General features: G+C 36.3%; 1 protein-coding gene across 7 annotated transcripts in view; it reads left to right on the plus strand.

Annotated features, from left to right (window-relative positions):
• DPYD (dihydropyrimidine dehydrogenase) overlaps nucleotides 1-18,111 on the plus strand; it is a 340,194-nt gene that overhangs the window by 29,479 nt on the left and 292,604 nt on the right. For all 7 annotated transcript variants that reach the window (XM_065842651.2, XM_071810396.1, XM_071810393.1 and 4 more), the window contains exon 3: nucleotides 14,596-14,678. In XM_065842651.2, coding sequence (XP_065698723.2) covers nucleotides 14,596-14,678 — 83 coding nt within the window. The remainder of the gene's footprint in view (nucleotides 1-14,595; nucleotides 14,679-18,111) is intronic.

An 18,111-nucleotide genomic window follows, 5' to 3' on the forward strand; every position in this document is an offset into this window, starting at 1 on the left:
TGAGAAAATCTGAATGTGAAAGCATCAGAGTAACTCTCATCATCCAAGTTGTCACTTCCAGTCTCCTATATACTTTAACGTTTTGGACCATAGGTGACTGATACAACATGCTCAGTTATTCTGTAGAATTTCTGTGCCGATTGCTAGCTGTTAAAAGTGGATATTCATAGTATGTAGACTAATTGCTTTTAAATCACTTCAGATGCTGTAGTTATGCATGTCATTGAAATGTTCATAGGGAAAAATAGTCCTGCCTTCAAATAAGGTTTTGAATAGCGTGCAGTAAATAAGGCTACACACTAAGCATAAACGTTGAAAGGCTATTGATTAGGTGAGCAGTCTGTTCTGTCTTCTGAGTCAGGCAGTGCTTCTGTGTAAAATAGCATATGATCATATCATTAAAACTGGTGTTTTGTTGCATATGCATGAAAGGACCCAATCCCGTTTTGAAACAGCAAACATTTTAAAAGCATTTTTGAATTTAAGTGCTTGACTTTGCAATGCCTGTGTTTGTTTTATGGTGGCCTGTATCATCTATGAGTTCTGCTGTGTTCTCCAACCAGCTCTGTGTATCCTACTTTGACCTTTAATTTCTAAAAACTTTGGTGTGGGAATGAGGCTAATAAACTGGGATTGTCTAAATATTAGTTTCTGTCCTTTGTTTACCTTTGTGGATCATTTGCAGTTTCTCTTTCTTACATATAATTTGTAGCTGGCAGATGTAGACTGATGCTGTTAAATGTCTTTTTAAGGTATGTGCTCTGATGCGTTTTCTTTTCACTTGCTACAGATACTCTGCTATGAGGACATCAAATTGCTTTGAGGCTGATTTAGTTATATAAAAAGTTCTTAGGTAATAACATTTATATGCCCTTCAGAAAGACACGTTTCCTGAACATTTCCTCCATTCTGTAGGGCTTCATCACAGACTGATTTATGTAGTTATCTTTTGCTTTAGCATTTCTATTTCTTGACTCCCATTCCAGGACTCCTAATATCCTTAGAGTTTTAGTGCCTTGGATAAGCATTATTTACATCCCCAAATTAAAAAGACATTTATTTTTCAGATATTGTCATTGGCTGTTTGAAGGAGTCATTAATTGCTGTGAAATAAAAGAGGATTGTCAAGGAAACTGGCTTAATATCTGTCCTCTTGATACTCAGTTCATCAATACTTTGCAAAGTATGGACTTAATGAGCATTTGTTTCTAACTTTTGAAGGTTGAGCCCAGCAAACTTTTGTTTTAAAATAAAAGAGAGGGTGGGAGAGAAGCTTCACTTTCTATTCTGTAACATTTGAAGTAATTACAAATCAAAGATATTGAAAATCTTTTAAGCTTGGCTCTAGAAACTTTAGGAACAAACTTCATTAGTAAACCCACTGCATTTTTGACAATGCTTGGACCATTTTTCTGATCCTGTACAATCTGGAGGCTACCTACTATCTTTTCTTTAGTGTAAAGTTTTCAGAAGCAACTTTGCAAGAGTGTAAGAAGTCAATGAATCTCCGCCAGTAAGGCATACACAGTAACTATGTAAGAGTTGGGTGAATTTAACACAAATTTTGATTTCATAAGAAATATTATTTACATTTTATTTCTCAAAGGTTGTAACAGTAGTAGCATTAGTGAACCATAATAAAATATAAGCACGTGTTTTATGCACATGGGAGTACCTGACATGGGGACCGCGCATTTCAGAGTATGGGGCCGTTTCTTGTGCTGGAAGAGTAGTCCTGTTGTTGGTTCTTTCTCTGGAGTTTTACTTTTTCATTTATATTTTCCTCTGCATTTATTTGCTAGTGAACGGACAAACAATGTGAGAAGGATCTTGCATATATTTGTAGCAATAAGTCTGAAAAGCTCTGTTGCCACCAGAGCTCTAGAAAAGCTGTGGAGAGGTACAGGGCGTTGCTAGGCAACACCGCATGGCCACAGATAGTATTTTTCTTTTAATTTATTTATTCTTCAGTTTGAGTGTGTCCTGCTTGGAGCCATTTGGGTAATAGTTAAGCAAGCACATAGAAATCAGAGAGCTGCAGGAGTGGAATAAAGGAATGCAATATAAAAAAATAAGAAAGGAAAAGCCGTGACACATAATGAAACAGACCAAGACACATGAAATAATTAGTAAGGACTAGGGGAAAAAAGTAAATAAGCATGGAGAAACAGAACAGGAGAGGAAAACACTCAAGTAATGGAGAAAAAAAAAAGATAGGGCACTATTGAAGAAAAATTGAAAATGGAGAGCTCAAACAGTTTATACACAAGGGAAATAGGGAAACTGCTGCATAAGAATGAGAATTAAAAATCAGAGATAAAAGTGGCTTTGAGAAGAAAAAGGAGAAATTTGGTAATCATGTTAAAAGAATAATGGTTTTTGTTTCTTTTTGCTTTGCAGCCACCCTGCTCTTTCCTATTGCCCTGTTTGCACTTATACAATAGTAATAGTGACACTCAGAAGTTGGGGACTGATTAATAAGTCCAATATGTTTTCAAGAGAGAAAAAATAATGTAAAATAAGAGTTTTGGTGTTATTTGGAAAATATTCAGTGTGTATGTTTGAAAATAGCATTTTCAAAACTATGTTATTGTGTTTTATTGTACAATGCAGATGATTATACTGAGGCTACTAGGTTAAGCTCTGCAGGGAGGGAATGGGTTTTTCATAGTCTCCAAGTTAAACGCATTAAGCAGTGCCAGGTCTGTCCTTTGCAGTGTCCTGGGAACTAAAAGCCCTTCACTTGCGGTAGCTGAAGCCACTTCTAGACTTGAGTAGCATAGGCATGTGAGGAAAGTGCTGTGACAGAGCCAGTCCTGCTGAGAGACTCAATTTATTAGCTCAGGATCTGTGCTACCTAGCCCAAATGTCTTGAGGAACACTGTTTGTGGGACCTGAACCAGACTCCTGAAAGAGTGCTAAGCCTAACTCGTACCAAGGAGCCTTAAATCCCACTTCTGTTCCAGTGACTCTTGGCTCCATGTCCCTAGTTGCTTGGGAATTGCTGGCAAGGTGCTGGCGTAGTGCTTTGGAGCATGCTTGCATTGCTCACCTCAGGCTGAACACAGCAATTTTTAAGAGACTGACAGGAAGGGGAATACAGCGGTCTGAGCTGTCTGAAGGCAGGCCAGAAGGTTTTGGGAGAAGAAAGCTACTTGGGTGGAGACATGAAAGCTTCCCAAGGAGTAAAAACCTTACAGAGAAGACAGTAAATGGGACACAGAACTGTAATATTATAGAAGAGTGCCTGGTGCCATACTGAGGTATTGGGTTGTTAGGTGCTCTTCTCTCTAAAATGCTAAATGGAACCGAGACCTGAGGCTATATATATCCTGGATGTTGTTTTCAAGCTGCATGTGAATAAACAGCATTACAGCAGTATTCTCCTAATGCTCTTTCTAATGTTCACCGTGAAAAAAAATTTTGAATGCCCTACTGACAAATGTAGCTACACATAAACCCTGTTCATTTCTGTGTATAGGAAAGTTCTTGTTCATGTCATTTCTTACAGAAAAGAGACTGATACCATTTATTGCCTTAGATTTGTATTGAGAGATTCTCAAGCTTATTAAACATGCATGGTATCTTATTCAAAGAAAATTACAACTTATTTGAGCAGTTTTCCCTCAGTTTTGATTATGTCTGTGTCTGTAAATAGATGACACAACAGATGGTGATAACTTCATAGGATCTGCAACAATTGTAATAGCCCCATGCCTCTGATTTTCTGAATTTTTTTTGAGAGGAAAAAATATTTTACAGCAACAGTGTTTGTACTGGCCTACTTTGTTGTGTTCACCCCCACCCCGCGACTTGACTTTCCTCCTCCTTAGCAATGAGTGTAAGCTTTCGTTTTGACTAACTTGGCTTGATGCATGATATTTAAAGATATGTAACTGTGTTGACTGTTAAACAGTTTTGGCTCCCAGTGAACCAATTTAGTGGTTCTTTGTGCTTTCCAGTTGTTTCTTCTTCCTTTTCTTTTTTTTCCTTCTTCCCACTTCCATTTGTTTCTTCTGACTTTGTATGCATTATGGTCTGAGGTCACTGTCTTGCTGTATGTGGACTGTCTAGTTTTACAAGAAGGTTTTAGGTACCAGTCGAGTGATGAGCATAGTAAAAAATGCCTACAAATATAGTAGTCTTTTCAGTATTTTTCTTTATGGTATTTTGGGGAAAAAAAAAAAAAAGACAGCAAGTTTTCCTCTGATTTAGCTATTTTAGATAGCAATTACTATAAAATGTATTTAAATGCTTGACTTTCCTGAAAAATCTCAGTAAAAGGACATGTCTTTCGAATCTCAAAGAAAACGGAAATAAAGGAGAAATTACAGCCTAGTTTTTGGTTTTTTGCTGGTTTTGTGTGTGTGTGTTTTTGTTTTGTTTGTTTGTTTGTTCAACTCAAACTATTTTATTAATATGATTCTATGACTTGTCAACTGACATGTCCTGCTATCATCTACAGTTACTTGAGAGTCAACATGTAGTTTAAAACATAAGAGCTGAGGTAATGTTTTGTCGGTGCTTGCGTATGGTGTTCCTAGTTAATGAATGAGCTTCAGATTATTTTGAGTCAAATAATTCTTCAGTTTTTTGTGAGGAATGATAGTGATGGAGAATCTGATAGAAAATGCCGTAACGCAATGGCATGAGGGTCTTAATACAAGGGTTGTGCTCTACTGGCTGCAGTCTTTTTCCTAATTCTCATTCCTTTGACTCAGGGATATGGTTCTCAAGCAAACTTAATATTTCCAGTTATTCCTCTGGGGAAATCTAGTCTCAATTTCATATTTGGCTTTGTCTGTGGTAAGCACCCTGAACTGTCACATGAGGAAATTTGTTTCATTGCTATCTAAGTGATCTTTTATGCTGTGATACTGCTTTTCAGATAGCATGGTAAACCAGAACAGAAGTGTATATACTCTTTTCTTGATAACTCACCAAGTTAGAGGATGGGATCTTAATAGTATTTTTTGTGGAATTGTTTCAGTTTTTTGCAAAGAAAATTTGGAGGAAAGATGCTCCTTTATGAAGACTTGGCCAGTGAGTATAGTGACATATAGCCACATATGGTTATGGCAAGAAATATCATTCATTTCAGCACTGATGTATTGTTCGTTCTGAACTGTCACTGTTTTGTTCAACTAAGCTAAGCAGAGAATGGCATTTTTCTCTCCCTTCCTGCAGGACCGAAATGTTGGGTTGCTTGGAGCCCTGAAGTCATAGATCCTACTGTATTTTCTGTATATGAGTCTAGTTGCTTAGTATTGTCACCAGGTCTTCGGCACTTTGCCTTGTATTTAGCTTCTTTTCAGGCTTCTTCCGAGGGATTTAATGACTGTTTTATGTAAGTCTTTCCATTGCTGGTGAAAATTGGGAGTACACAATTTACTAAGTAGTACATGGAATGTGGTTTAGCTGTTGCATGTGTTTCTATAACTGTCAGTAGAAAGACATGATCTGGAAGATTAGAAGGACCTTGGCAGGACCTTGCTGTTGTGGCTTAACCCCAGCTGGCAACTAAGCACCATGCAGCCTCTCGCTCACTCCCCATATCCAGTGAGATGGGGGAGAGAATTGGAAGGGTAGAAGTGAGAAAACTCATGGGTTGAGATAAAGGAAGTTTAATAGGTAAGGCAAAAACCATGCATATGAGCAAAGCAAAACAAGGGATTCATTCACTACTTCCCATGGGGCTGGCAGGTGTTCAGCCATCTCCAGGAACACTGGGCTCCATCATGTATAGAGGTTACCTTGGAAGACAAACACCATCACTCTAAACGTCTCTGCTTTGTTCTTCTTCCTTCAGCTTTATATACTGAGCATGACATCATATGTTATGGAATAGCCCTTTGGTCAGTTGAGGTCAGCTGTCCCAGCTGTGTCCCCTCCCATGTCCTTGTGCACCCCCAACCGGCTCCTGGTGGGGTGGTGTGAGAGACAGAAAAGGCCTGGGCTCTGTGTAAGCACTGCTCAGCGGTAACTGAAACATCCCTGTGTTATCAACACTGTCACCAGCACAAATCCAAACCAACCCTAGACCAGCTACTGTGAACAAAAATTAACTCTATCCCAGCCAAAACCAGAACACTTGCCTAGTCAGTTCTCATAGATATTTGGGAAAGAAGCTTATGCAAAATCATGAGAAACAGCTTAGGCAGATTAGCTTCTGCAGAATTGGTTGGGAAAATTGTGTCCTTTTGTATGGCTTATTTTTTAGATAATGAGGCAGCTACAAAGAAGGTGCAGTGCATGGTGAACCTTGAAAGAAGATGTTTTGTTGTGGCCCTTCTGAAAAATACTATTGTTGGAGAATACAGTGTGTCTTGTAAGAGATGAGAGATGGCATCTTGGGCTGAGGAAGCAAAGCTGCTACATGTACTATGCTTTTATTCCTCTACATAGGGCTGGTCTGTGTTTTTTCAGGATGCCATTTAAGCATTTTGTTGTAACTTTAATTTTTGAAAAGCTCTTATATTTAAAAATTCTTTACCAGCGCATGAAAAAGAAGAGGGAACCTGTAAGCTGGTACTCTCAAATATGTGGGCTTAGAAGCCAATTGACCAAAAATTTAAGGAACTAAAAAAGCAGGGGCTTTTGGGTATGTGTTTTTTATTATGCTCTTTGTTGAAGGTCAAGAACATAATCTGTTCTTCAGGAGTACAGTTCTACCTGCATTTTAAAGATTCTTGCTTTTTTTTCTCAAGGTTATGAGCTCTGTAAATGTTAATTCTCAATATTAGTCTGGTCTTTACCTACATAGTCTCATTTTATTTAATCTCCATGAATCAGGGGAATATTTGCTGAAGCGGAGTAAAGAGTCTCAAGGGAAAAGTGAGCTAGGTTGAGGTATGGGAAGGTACTGTGAGGGGAGGAAGTACAGCATTTGGGATGCTTAAAGAATTAAATTGTAAATGTATGCTATGCATACCAAAGATTCAGAAGATTCAACCGTCCAGAAAGGATCCCAGACAGGACCTCTAACTTCTGTGAAGGCTCTCACGTAGTGCTCAGGCTCTCCGATAGGATGAAGGCAGGACTGCAGCTGCATTAAAAAATAAAAAGTATCTGGATGAAAATTGTTGAATTCTAAGAGAGGATGTATATTCCCCGCTACAGAGCCCGTTCCCATACAGGAAAGCAGCCTTGAAAGTGTCCCTTTCAGATGCAGAGGGATCAAGTAGCTTTTTGCCGATTCCTCCCATTCATCTACTGATGAAGTTCAAAATGTGTTCTAGGAAGAGAAGGAAAAAAGTGGGAGAGGCAAAAGTTTTCCTTCCTTTATGTTCTCAACATTTTCTCTGTCTTTTAAAGCTGAGTCACAAGGGGAGGAGCATTATAAAATGTCCTCTCTAGTGGCACCACCCGCATTCTCTGCTCCTTTGTTATTTCCAGTTGTGCCTCCGCTGTCTTGCATATCTTTTGTAGCTTTTTATTCTTTTCTTTTGAGTTCTTTGGTCTACTATTCTTTGTGTTGCATGCTTGGTCCTTTCAGAATGTCTTTTCTCATCTTTCCTGTATCACTGCTATCTGATGTGTTATCCATTGCCAAAACACGTGGTGTCTACATCTGCTCTGACAACAGCAGGTTGAATGCAAGCAAGATACCGTACCCTTATGTGAACATTGAGAGGCTGTTATAAATTTGCTCCTTGAAATTCATGCATGAAACAGCATGAAAAGGAAGTTAGCAGGATGCCATCCAAGATTGGAAGATCTTGGTAAAATTGCAAACTAAAGTATTATGTGTGTTCAACAAGTAATTAGCTTTTATATAATTACCTGTCTTTAAGGATTAAGTGCATCATATTTTAAACTGGGAAAACATGAAAAAAATCCAAAATTGTCTGCTTCCATCTCAGAATTCCCACTTACATTGACGGTATTTCTGGTAATGAATAACAAAAAACACACTTGCAGTTTCAGAAAATATCTCATGCATTGGAGTTTCCTGGTATCAGTCCTGTTTTAGCAATATATTCCTGTTTGTGGAGAAAATGTGATAATTGTGTTTGAGTTTGCATGTGCACTGTTTTTAATGCTTTAAAAATCATATTCCTCTTAAAAAAACTGAGAAAAATTAGCATGGTTATGCTAATTAGGAACCGATTATAGCCACCCACAATTCTATGTCATATTTTTCCTATGGATTTTTATTTGATTACTGACAGACCTGGTTTTCTGTTGGAAGTCTGCTGGTTTTGATGTATTAATATCTATATTTTTCAAGGAGCCTGTCTGGCCAATATGGCTGTATCACATAATGAAAAAATTGCTATAACAAATGTTCATGTATTATGAATGACATGCTGTCAAATGTTATGTAAATACCTGAGGGCTCAATATACTTTCTGCAGATATTAGGAATATATACTTATTTTAAAAAATACCAATTTTTCCTTTGTGAACAGCTGGTCAGGTATCAATTTTAAGCTGCTTCTGCCCCTGTTTGGAATAAGAGCACCTTGAGAATTAATCACAGCAAATAGAAAGGAGGAATTTAGCAGGTAGATATTGCATAAATCATAATATCTTACAGTTAGGATTAAAGAATCCTTTTACTTGTTTAGTTTTTAAGAATACTCTTAGATAAAATCCATTGGCAAATACCATTGGTTTTGTTTAGTTGCTCAATATAAAGATAGTTTAAGGGGGCTTCATGTATGGAATACAGCTGTTGGGTACTGAATAACTTCAATGAATCTTAGCATCAATATTAGAATAAATGCAATATTTGTAAGCCATTTTATCCTATAGCAGATGGGTGCTTAAGTCTGTGAGAGAGGATCAATGGAACCATTTAGCTTTTTGTATTGTTTCAGTGTAGAAAGAGAGTCTGTTCTAAATCAAGAAAGAATTCTGCTAAGAATATTTAGATTTAGTTGGAATAAAGCACAGTATTATATAAGTTCACATCGAAAGTACTAGCTGTGCTATTCCAAAATCATAACAATTGTCTGTTAGTCTGTTTTTAATAATTTTTCTTTGGCGTGTAATCCTGTTTAATTAGATTCTACTCTCTCTGTTGTTTCAAGATTCCATAAACTAGAGTCTTATATACCAGCTGCTAAAGCAGGAGTTACTGTCTAAATGATATTCACAATGAGTATTTGGAAGGTTTACAATTATACCCTTGCTAATAAATTGTGCTATTTTCCCCAACAGTTTTAAGTGCTAATCTTCAGAAGGCATTTTAAAATTAGCTAAAATTCTGTCAAGAGATTTACAAAAATTGTTAGCATGAAGATAATTATGTCACAGTCCTTGGACTCCATCTCTGATTGTGTGCATAAATCAGAAAATGTCAGCTGTGTTTTCCCTTAATAATTATCCTTGCAGCAATATATTACAGTTTAGATTACTATTATAATGTTGCTTTAGGTTTATAAAACACAAGTTAGTTATTTCTAAAGTTTTCTGCTGATGAAATAATTCACATTTCCAGAATAACAAGTGATTATTGGTATTAATATTTTTTATATTAATAAGGAAATCAATATGGAAATAAGCATTCTACATTTTTAAACAGTCCCCTGAAGAAATCAGCTTTTTGTTACAACTTTGTTAAAGGACATCAATTCTACATATGATGAACATTTTCAAAAGAGCTAGCTGATGTGATCAGCCTTGTGGCATGTGTGGGAGTTACAGGAGATTCTATAGATCCCCAACAGTTTTGGCAATCTGTTGTTGGAACCTATCTCCTTAAAGGTAACTAATTGATATATCAGAGGGAGCTACCACATCTTGCAGAACTTGCACCAGGTTGTCTCATTTTAAGCACTCAGAAATCTAGGTAAAATACATTTAATATGCACATTTTAAAATTTGGCTACATAAACATTAGAAAATTAAGACATGATATGCTCTGTAGGAACCTTTTTTTTTGTGGACCATATAGGAGAAAACAGGAGAAAAATTAATTAGTTTTTGCATTAGCAGCAATTATAAATACAAACCAAAGAGGTGAGAGCTGTTCCATCTTTCAATTGCTGTATGTTACTGATATTTAATACACAGAGAACATTTGACAGTAAAAATGTGAGATTTGCTTTCACAAATGTTTGGAAAAAACTCAGGCTTTCTAAGAAAATTCTCTAAAACCATGTGGAAGCAATGAGTTCCAAGAATTCGTCAATCCTATTTACTTAAAAACTTCTTTCATGGAAGAGCAATGGTATTTTAAGTAAGGCTTTTGATTTGGCAGTGTATCAACTAGGATAAGAGATCTACTCAATTTGAGTGATGCGGCTGCCTTAGAATAGATCTTATGCTGTTGTCAGATCAAAAGATTTTATTTCTCAACTATCTCAAAACGTGTGTAAGACATTATATGTAATACTAAGACTTTCGAAAGTCTTATGTGAAGTATTTCAGGATAGAGTTAAAGTAGCAGGAAATGGCTTAGTGTGATCCCACTCCAGTTTGACTGGATGGGAGATTTAAGGTTCATTTCAATGGAAGTGCAGTCACTTCTATCAGTACTGTATTGCAGAACGAGCAAGTTTGAGTTATGGTCTTCTCAGAAATGTGATTTTAGGCCTGTCGTGTCAGAGCAGAGGCAGCAATGCTTTAGTGATTTAGGGAGATCCTCAGTGGTGGCACCAGGCAATAGACTGCTTTTGGTTTCTGAGCTACTTCTGCAAAGTTTTGCATTTGACCCAAGAGGCCAAATCACAAATTGTTTTCCAAATGGCTAAGTCAAGAAACAAGGGCTTTTCCACCTGAGACAAAAACATATGCAAGAAAGCTAAGCTGGTGAATTTTTAGAGATGTGTTTTTAAAAGCATAACTTCACTTTTGCCAGGATCGTAGGCTTTATTTAAAACCAGAGTGATTATCTAGATTCTCCAGTTATGTGAGCCAGCTTGGTACTTCAACCAGTGTCAAAGAGGAGGAGTACTTTGGACTCGGTAGTTGCTGGCTTTCCTCAGACTGTTATAATATGATAAAGTTTATGTCATTATATTATTAGTATTGTTACTTACCATAACTGAAAATAGAGAATTATGAGTACATAGTCCTTGCTTCCAAAGCTTGCAGTTTATTTTATTAACAAGAATAAAGTGCAGTGGGAAAAAAGTCATATTCTTGTGGTTATGGGAGAAAAAGCTTTTCAATTTGTTCATTAATCTTTTTCCCTCATCTTCATATGTTCAACGTTCATGTTTCTCATTTCTGATTAGATGTTCCACCAATATGCTGTGTGTGATGCCACAGATATCTGTCTACATCTCCCTTTTCAACTAGTTGTCATGTAGTTTTAGTTCATAAAATGTATGATAATTAAATCATTTATTGATATATAAAATCTCTTCCCTGCTCTCTTGCTTTTTAGTTCATTTAAAAACCTCAAAGTATTTATGCTAGCATCCTTTAAGAAGCAATATTTAGACTTTTGTGGCTTTTTGACATGCAATGGTAGTTTGACTTATGATGGCCATGTCCCTGATCACATCTTTGTACTTATTTTTCCTCCTGAACTTCTCAAAGGTGATGTTTAGTTTAGTATCATACAGCACTATAGATCTGCCAACAGCGATAACATATAGAGTACTATATAATTATTAAATCATAGAGTTAAAACTTCTAGACTTTATCTATACCTACAGAAAATCACTTGGCAGTAAGCCACCAGATCCATTTTTTTTTCATTGCTTGTGTTTTTTTTTTTTTTTTTTTTTTTTACTTTCGTTGCTGCTCAAAACAAAACACCTGGGAATTTAATTGCTTGTTATGTGAAATATTATGGGCCAAAACATACTGCCCTGTGCAAGATGTTTATAGATATTAATATATTTGGTAGCACAGATAATAGAATGAGCTCAATTTTTGCTACTGATTTTCTGCTTAAGAATGTAAAGCTCAGCTTGGTCAGGGTCTACCAACGTTTCATCATTTTCAAGACATATTCTTCAGAGTATTCTCATGCTTACAATTTCATTCACATTGGTAGGCTTTCTTATAAATACTATCCTTTCAGCCAGTCTGCAAGTGTAGCGTGTGAACTGATACTCAGACCCATGAAGAAGTGGCATCTGTACACCTGTAGCTATGCTTACTTTCGGTATTTCAGACACCCTGTTCTCTTGTCTCTGAGAGGATCCAACATGCTGTTTTGGATGATTGCAGCTCTGCTTGGAAAGCAGTGGATATGATCAATATTTGCTCCCTCTCCTCTTCAGTATGTGTGCAGTAACTGGTGACATAGTACCATGAAGTCATCTTCCTTCAGGAGTTTGCATATGGCTCAGTTTTTAGTTCATTCTTTCCTAATGGTGAAGTTATTTCCTTGTCACCTGCTGTACCTTGGATAAGAGCAGCTGAGAAAGATATTGTCCAGAAACAATGCTCAGAAATGGTGAAAGTTCATCTTCTTGCCAAATGAATTGATACCACATCTATTATTTGGATCTATAAAATTTGTTCCACTTTTTGTTCTGGATTATCTATTAATTTTCACGTTAGGTTTATAGTTGAGATGGAATATTTGTGTGTGTAAGGCTATATGATCACAACGTTTTCTGTAGATGTGGACCACCTTTTCCTTTTTGCTGATTAACACAGTATGGGCTATATAGACAAAGAAGAAGTACCAGCTGAACTTACTCTCAGCATTTTCCATGTGGAGAGCATCAGTTATTTTAGCCTGTACGATACAGAGAAGATTTAGTTGTGCTTGATAAAAATCTTTTGTGCTTTGGATCCTCTGTCATTTCCATGTGCTTTATACCATGAGGTCAAGAGAAATGAACTGCGTCATGCTCAGATTTTCTGAACTTGCCCTGAGATGCTGATGGCACAGGATTGTCAAAATATGGGCTGTCCTCTTTTGGTACTTGGAGCAATATTCCAGATGGTGTTTCCTTTGCTCTGTTTTCCTGGGCGATGGGAGGCTTGATTTTTGCTTGCACAGCTACTTTCAGTTTAGTGTTGATGAATCACAGATTCTTTATTAACTACTGTTCTTGATTTGGGTTTCTTTTGTGCATTTTAAATGACCGACCTGCCTGTATGTGCTTGGCGCTGAAGGTCAGTTTACGCTGATCTAAATAATGAAAACTTCACTGTAGAACTTCACTATCTTTCTTGTGCAATCCCTTTGAGTTTTTGAGTTGGATTTTGCCATACAAAGGACAACTGATTGTAATATAAACAAAGAAAATAATATCAGATTAGCCATGGGATAAGATTTACTACTCAAGACAGGCATCAATCATTTTTGATATGTTAGAGAAAAGATTGCTAAAGTTCCAAATGTAGCTTTGTTCGTTTCTCCTGCTCAGCAATGTATTGTTAAAGTATTAAAAGTTTGTATTAAAAAGTCTATAATCTTGTTTCAAAATAATGATATTTTAAATGTTAATTGGACAAGCTAAAATGTATTGTTAGGTCATTTACAAATACATGATTATTTCCTTTCCAGTAATGCATTTGTAGCCTCAAATTGAATGTAATTATAGAAATAAAGAATCAATGCACTAAAGAAATAACAATAGGTAACTATTGTATTTACTATAACTATCTTCAAGATGTGGACTTGAAAATTAATTCAGATATTAAAAACTGTGAAAGCAATATGACCAAATAATAGTGTGTGTATTTTCTTTAAAGCTACTGCATAAAGAGCCTGACAATCCTGCCTTCAAGGTTGTTAGCAATAGTAACTGTTTTGCTTCCAACTTGTGTTTCTTTTACACCCATATGGCAAAATTATGCCTCCCAGAGGTAAGCTTTGGTATTGGAGAAAGGTGCTGCAGGGAACAGGGGGGACTTAAAGCCTCCTGTATTGATGAAGCCTCAAGAGAATATAAAAATCCTGTGGATGATGCAGATGATCAGAGAATTATTGTCTTCTGGCATTTTGCGCTCACTTTGCACAGATACAAATTTCTATACTCCCCGGCATCTTCTGAATCAATTTTACTGCTGTTATGGGAGCAGAAGAGGAGGATCAGCACTGTGGAGTGATGGAACCAGTCACACATTTAATAATAACAGAATATAGTAAAGTTTATTTCATTTACTGTCACAAAATTGCTGGCTTCATATTACTTTTAGAAATGCTGATGAGCTCTAATCTGGAAAAACACATTAAGTGGTTGAGGTGTCTGTAAGCAATCTTTTCAGTTTCTGTTATGTTTCAAAAATTAAATTAAATATGAATTAAATGGAATTGGTTTGTTCCAACAACACAGTCTGTTTCATTGGGACAGAATATCTAACTTTTATTATAATTCTGAACTGCACATTTATGTTTCTATTCTCATCTGTGTGTGTATAGTATCTTTGTAGCCTTGCATACTGATTAAGAAAAATTAATTTTTTTTCAAAGAAGAAAAAAGTAAGAATTCCATACATTTAATTATGGAACATTTATAAGATGATTTCCATGACAACCATATAATAAGATTCATGTTTACTTTGTTTCTGAGTTCTCAATGTCTTTTTAATGACTCCTGTGTAATTAAAACAGAATGCATAATTTGAGGTTACATAAGATGAATCAGATTTGTTTGCATGATGTTGGATAATTTTAATACATGTACAACATACTATTTAAGAGCCTTACATGCATTTGTCCATTTGTTGCAGAACTGTGAGAAACTAGAAAATAATTTTGATGACATCAAGCATACGACTCTTAGTGAGCGAGGAGCACTTCGAGAAGCAATGAGGTAAGTCTGGGTCACCATAGCAACAGTCACAGATGTGGTAAAGAAAGAGTCATTCTTCATTATTGGGGGAACAAATGAGTTCATTGCCACCATTCAGCTCTATTCTCTGAGGTATTAATTTGTCAGTGGAGAGGCTTCCCTTGAGGCTGTACTTTGGTTTTGAAGCTGCATAAATGTTAAGCCTGACTGCACAGTAAAAAACGTAAATGTTTAATTTGTTATTTAAAATGCTTAAGGGGTGCCTTGCTTTATATTTATACTAAACTGTGAGTGAATGAAAATATTGTTCATCTAAATTCTGTAAGCGTTACAGCAATTGTACAATGCTGTTTGAACAAACCTGTGTTTGTTTTTAAATTGGATTTGATTTTTATGTGTGTAGTTCCTGTGTACTCTCTTTTATCACCAGATTCACATGATTTTGATTTTGCTAACGGAATGTTAAAATCTATCTGGCCCTTCATATATTGTAGGTATATATAGTTTGCTTAATATCTTTATATCATTGCACTTAATGCTTATTAGGGGAGGTTAAAATTAGTCAGTACATGAATCTTCTCACACCCTTACTTGCACTGCAGGGTATCTGCGCACAGGACTCTGAAGAAACTTGCCAGGCGTAGTGCCTAGAAACGGGAATGATTACTATGCTGGAAGGTGGTAGAATCAAAGATAGATTTTTCTAAAGTAACTCACTGAATAATCAGGAAGATGTTAATTATAGTATTATCTGTCAATCAGAAAATTATAGTAAACTGTATTTTTAAAGGTTTCAAAAGCTGGATAGTAAAATGTAATAATGCAAACATACTGCTTCTTTTGACTTGCCTGATACCAGAGTAACTTCTTAGGCTTGCACTAGCACAGTAAATAGTAAAAACAACCACAAAAAATATTCAGAATCTTCTTGAAAAACTAATTACACCCATTAGCTTTGATTGTGTTCATAATCCCTTTAAATTTATGGATGTGTGGGAATGACTTTATTTGCCTGACTGAGTTTATGCTCATGACACTCTTGTCTCATGTACACTGCTACGAATAAGTGTTTGTAAGATATTCTGACTTGAAAAGCAACCTGCCTCTTTTGAAGCCTTTTCTTACTGCCTCTAAATTATATTCTTTCCTTTTGAACATCTCAACTACTAGCATTGCAAGTAACTGTAAAAATAACGACATTTACCTTTCTAATAGTGATTTCTTGCTTTTTGCTTGTTTTGCTTCATATGTTAAGGGTTTTCTCCCTATGTGGTCTGTCATCTATGTACGTGAATCTTTTGTGTAGAGCCAGTAAATTGAAAGTGATTTAAAATAAAAATTTGGGGAGCTTTTGACATATGAAGCTACTTTTAGCATTTTCATTGAACTGGATTTCAAGTTGCTGCTCTCTTCTAACAATGTTCCACGGGTAGTTTTGTGGTGTTTTGCAATACATGACTCAGCAGAGTTAATCTTTTAAAAACTTGGGAGCTGACAGCTCTTTGGTGATAAACATTCACTAGCAAATGGAGCTTTGTCATTTCAAAGGTCATGTTTCTGTTGCAGGAAGCGGGTAGAAGATTCTCATGATTCTATGCTGTGCATACAATAAAAAGCACTTTACTATCTCATAAATTTGTATCCTGGCTGCTTCTGCTAATGTACAAGCCATTCTAAGAAACAGTTATTGATTGTGAAGTGTGACAGATATTGTGCAGTGCTGGAATTCTCTTAATTGGAGTCAATATTATATGGTTGATTTTTTTTCTTAGTTGTTTTTATGGAGGTAAAGAAAATACCTGACTTACTAAATTAAGACTGTAGCATGTTTTTATAGTGTACTTGAGTAATGCATAAGGGGTGCAAAATGTTAATTTAGAGATGTATATGTGTATAGATGTATGTATTTTTCTAAATGTGTGTAAAAGACACTTGCTATTTTAGCCTGTACAGTTCTTTCAGCTGCCGCATAGTCACCCCATATCCGTGGTGGCTGCACTTATCTATTTGGAGCCCAAGATTATCTTTAGCATATGCAATTCAGATGGGACATTTGACAGATAGAATTTAACTTTGCTTTCCCATAACTATCCTGGACATTGGACCAGGCATGAGGGTGCTGAACACTGGCCCAGGCTGCCCAGAGAGGTGGTAGGTGCCCCATACCTGGAGACATTTAAGGCCAGGTTGGACAAGGCTCTGGGCAACCTGTTCTGGGTGAAGATGTCCCTGCTCATGTCAGAGGGATTGGACTAGATGACCTTTGAAGGTCCCTTCCAACCGAAACTATTCTATGGTTCTATGAGAGAATGTGGACTTGCTGGCCTCAGTATTGTGGGATTCCTGCCTCTGTTTGGTAAGGGAAGCATGTGGAGAGGGTTGCACATTGCACAAATGCACTAAAATCATGTGGGCATGAAAACAACAACAACAACAAAATCCTAGTTGGATAGCTAAGCGGATACATGTGGATCTCAGATGAGCCTTAAGTTGAGTGGGCAGTCTGCCCAAATCTCCTCTGATTTCCCAGAGTGGTACTACCGGTCTGCCAGATGAGAGATATAATGATCATTTTTCCCCAGTGCTCCTGTTTGGAACGAGACCTTCCATTTTAACTTTCTCTTCGAGAAAAATGGTCAATTTAATATGGGTTTCAGTACATTTCTGCTCTATGAATATCGTTCTGCTCTGCATAAACAAACACTAATATCCAAGAAGGGTTTTGTTCTTTTTCTAGCTCTTCAGAAACTGAATGGTATTCAAATGAAGGATCACGTGAAAATAATCTTTCTTGTTTATGTATTTCGATGTATGCAAAATAAACTTTCTGAAGGGTTTTGAAATTATCATAAAGCTTACGACCTTTCTCTAGTTCTACTTTACATATTATTTTAGACCTTGAATGAAATAATGGTAGTTTGATAGTAGTTTGCCATTACTCAGTGCATAACGAGTGCTTTTGTAAGAATTTGGTTTACTTATGATTGCACATAAAAGCATAAAGCATTCAGTTCAGTTAATATTTTGCTTATTTTGTTAATGCACTCCAAATTATTTATTATTATATTTTAATGCAACTGCTTTTTTAATTGGGGTTTATACATAGAGAGACTCTTGCTTTACATACGTCGAATGTGTAGATGATAATTTATTTGGGTATTTTATGTAGTAACACATCAGAAAAATATCATAGATACAAACCTATAATGTCAGATTGCGTAAGAACATTAAGCTTTTGTTAAACAGGGCTCAATTTATTCTTAATATATAATCCCTGTAAAAAATCTGGACGCTGATCCTCAATAAAGCTTTATCTAGAAATTGAAAGGAGTGTTTAGACTGGTTGGGCTGCTATGATAAGTATTTGAGGAGGAGGAAGTAGGATAGCTAACTGTATGCTGACCCTGGTAGTCTTTTCATAGGTGGCAAAACCAGAATGTGGACTTCTGCAGCA

Source organism: Patagioenas fasciata, chromosome 6, assembly GCF_037038585.1.
Source record: "Patagioenas fasciata isolate bPatFas1 chromosome 6, bPatFas1.hap1, whole genome shotgun sequence".
Taxonomy (NCBI): Eukaryota; Metazoa; Chordata; class Aves; order Columbiformes; family Columbidae; genus Patagioenas; species Patagioenas fasciata.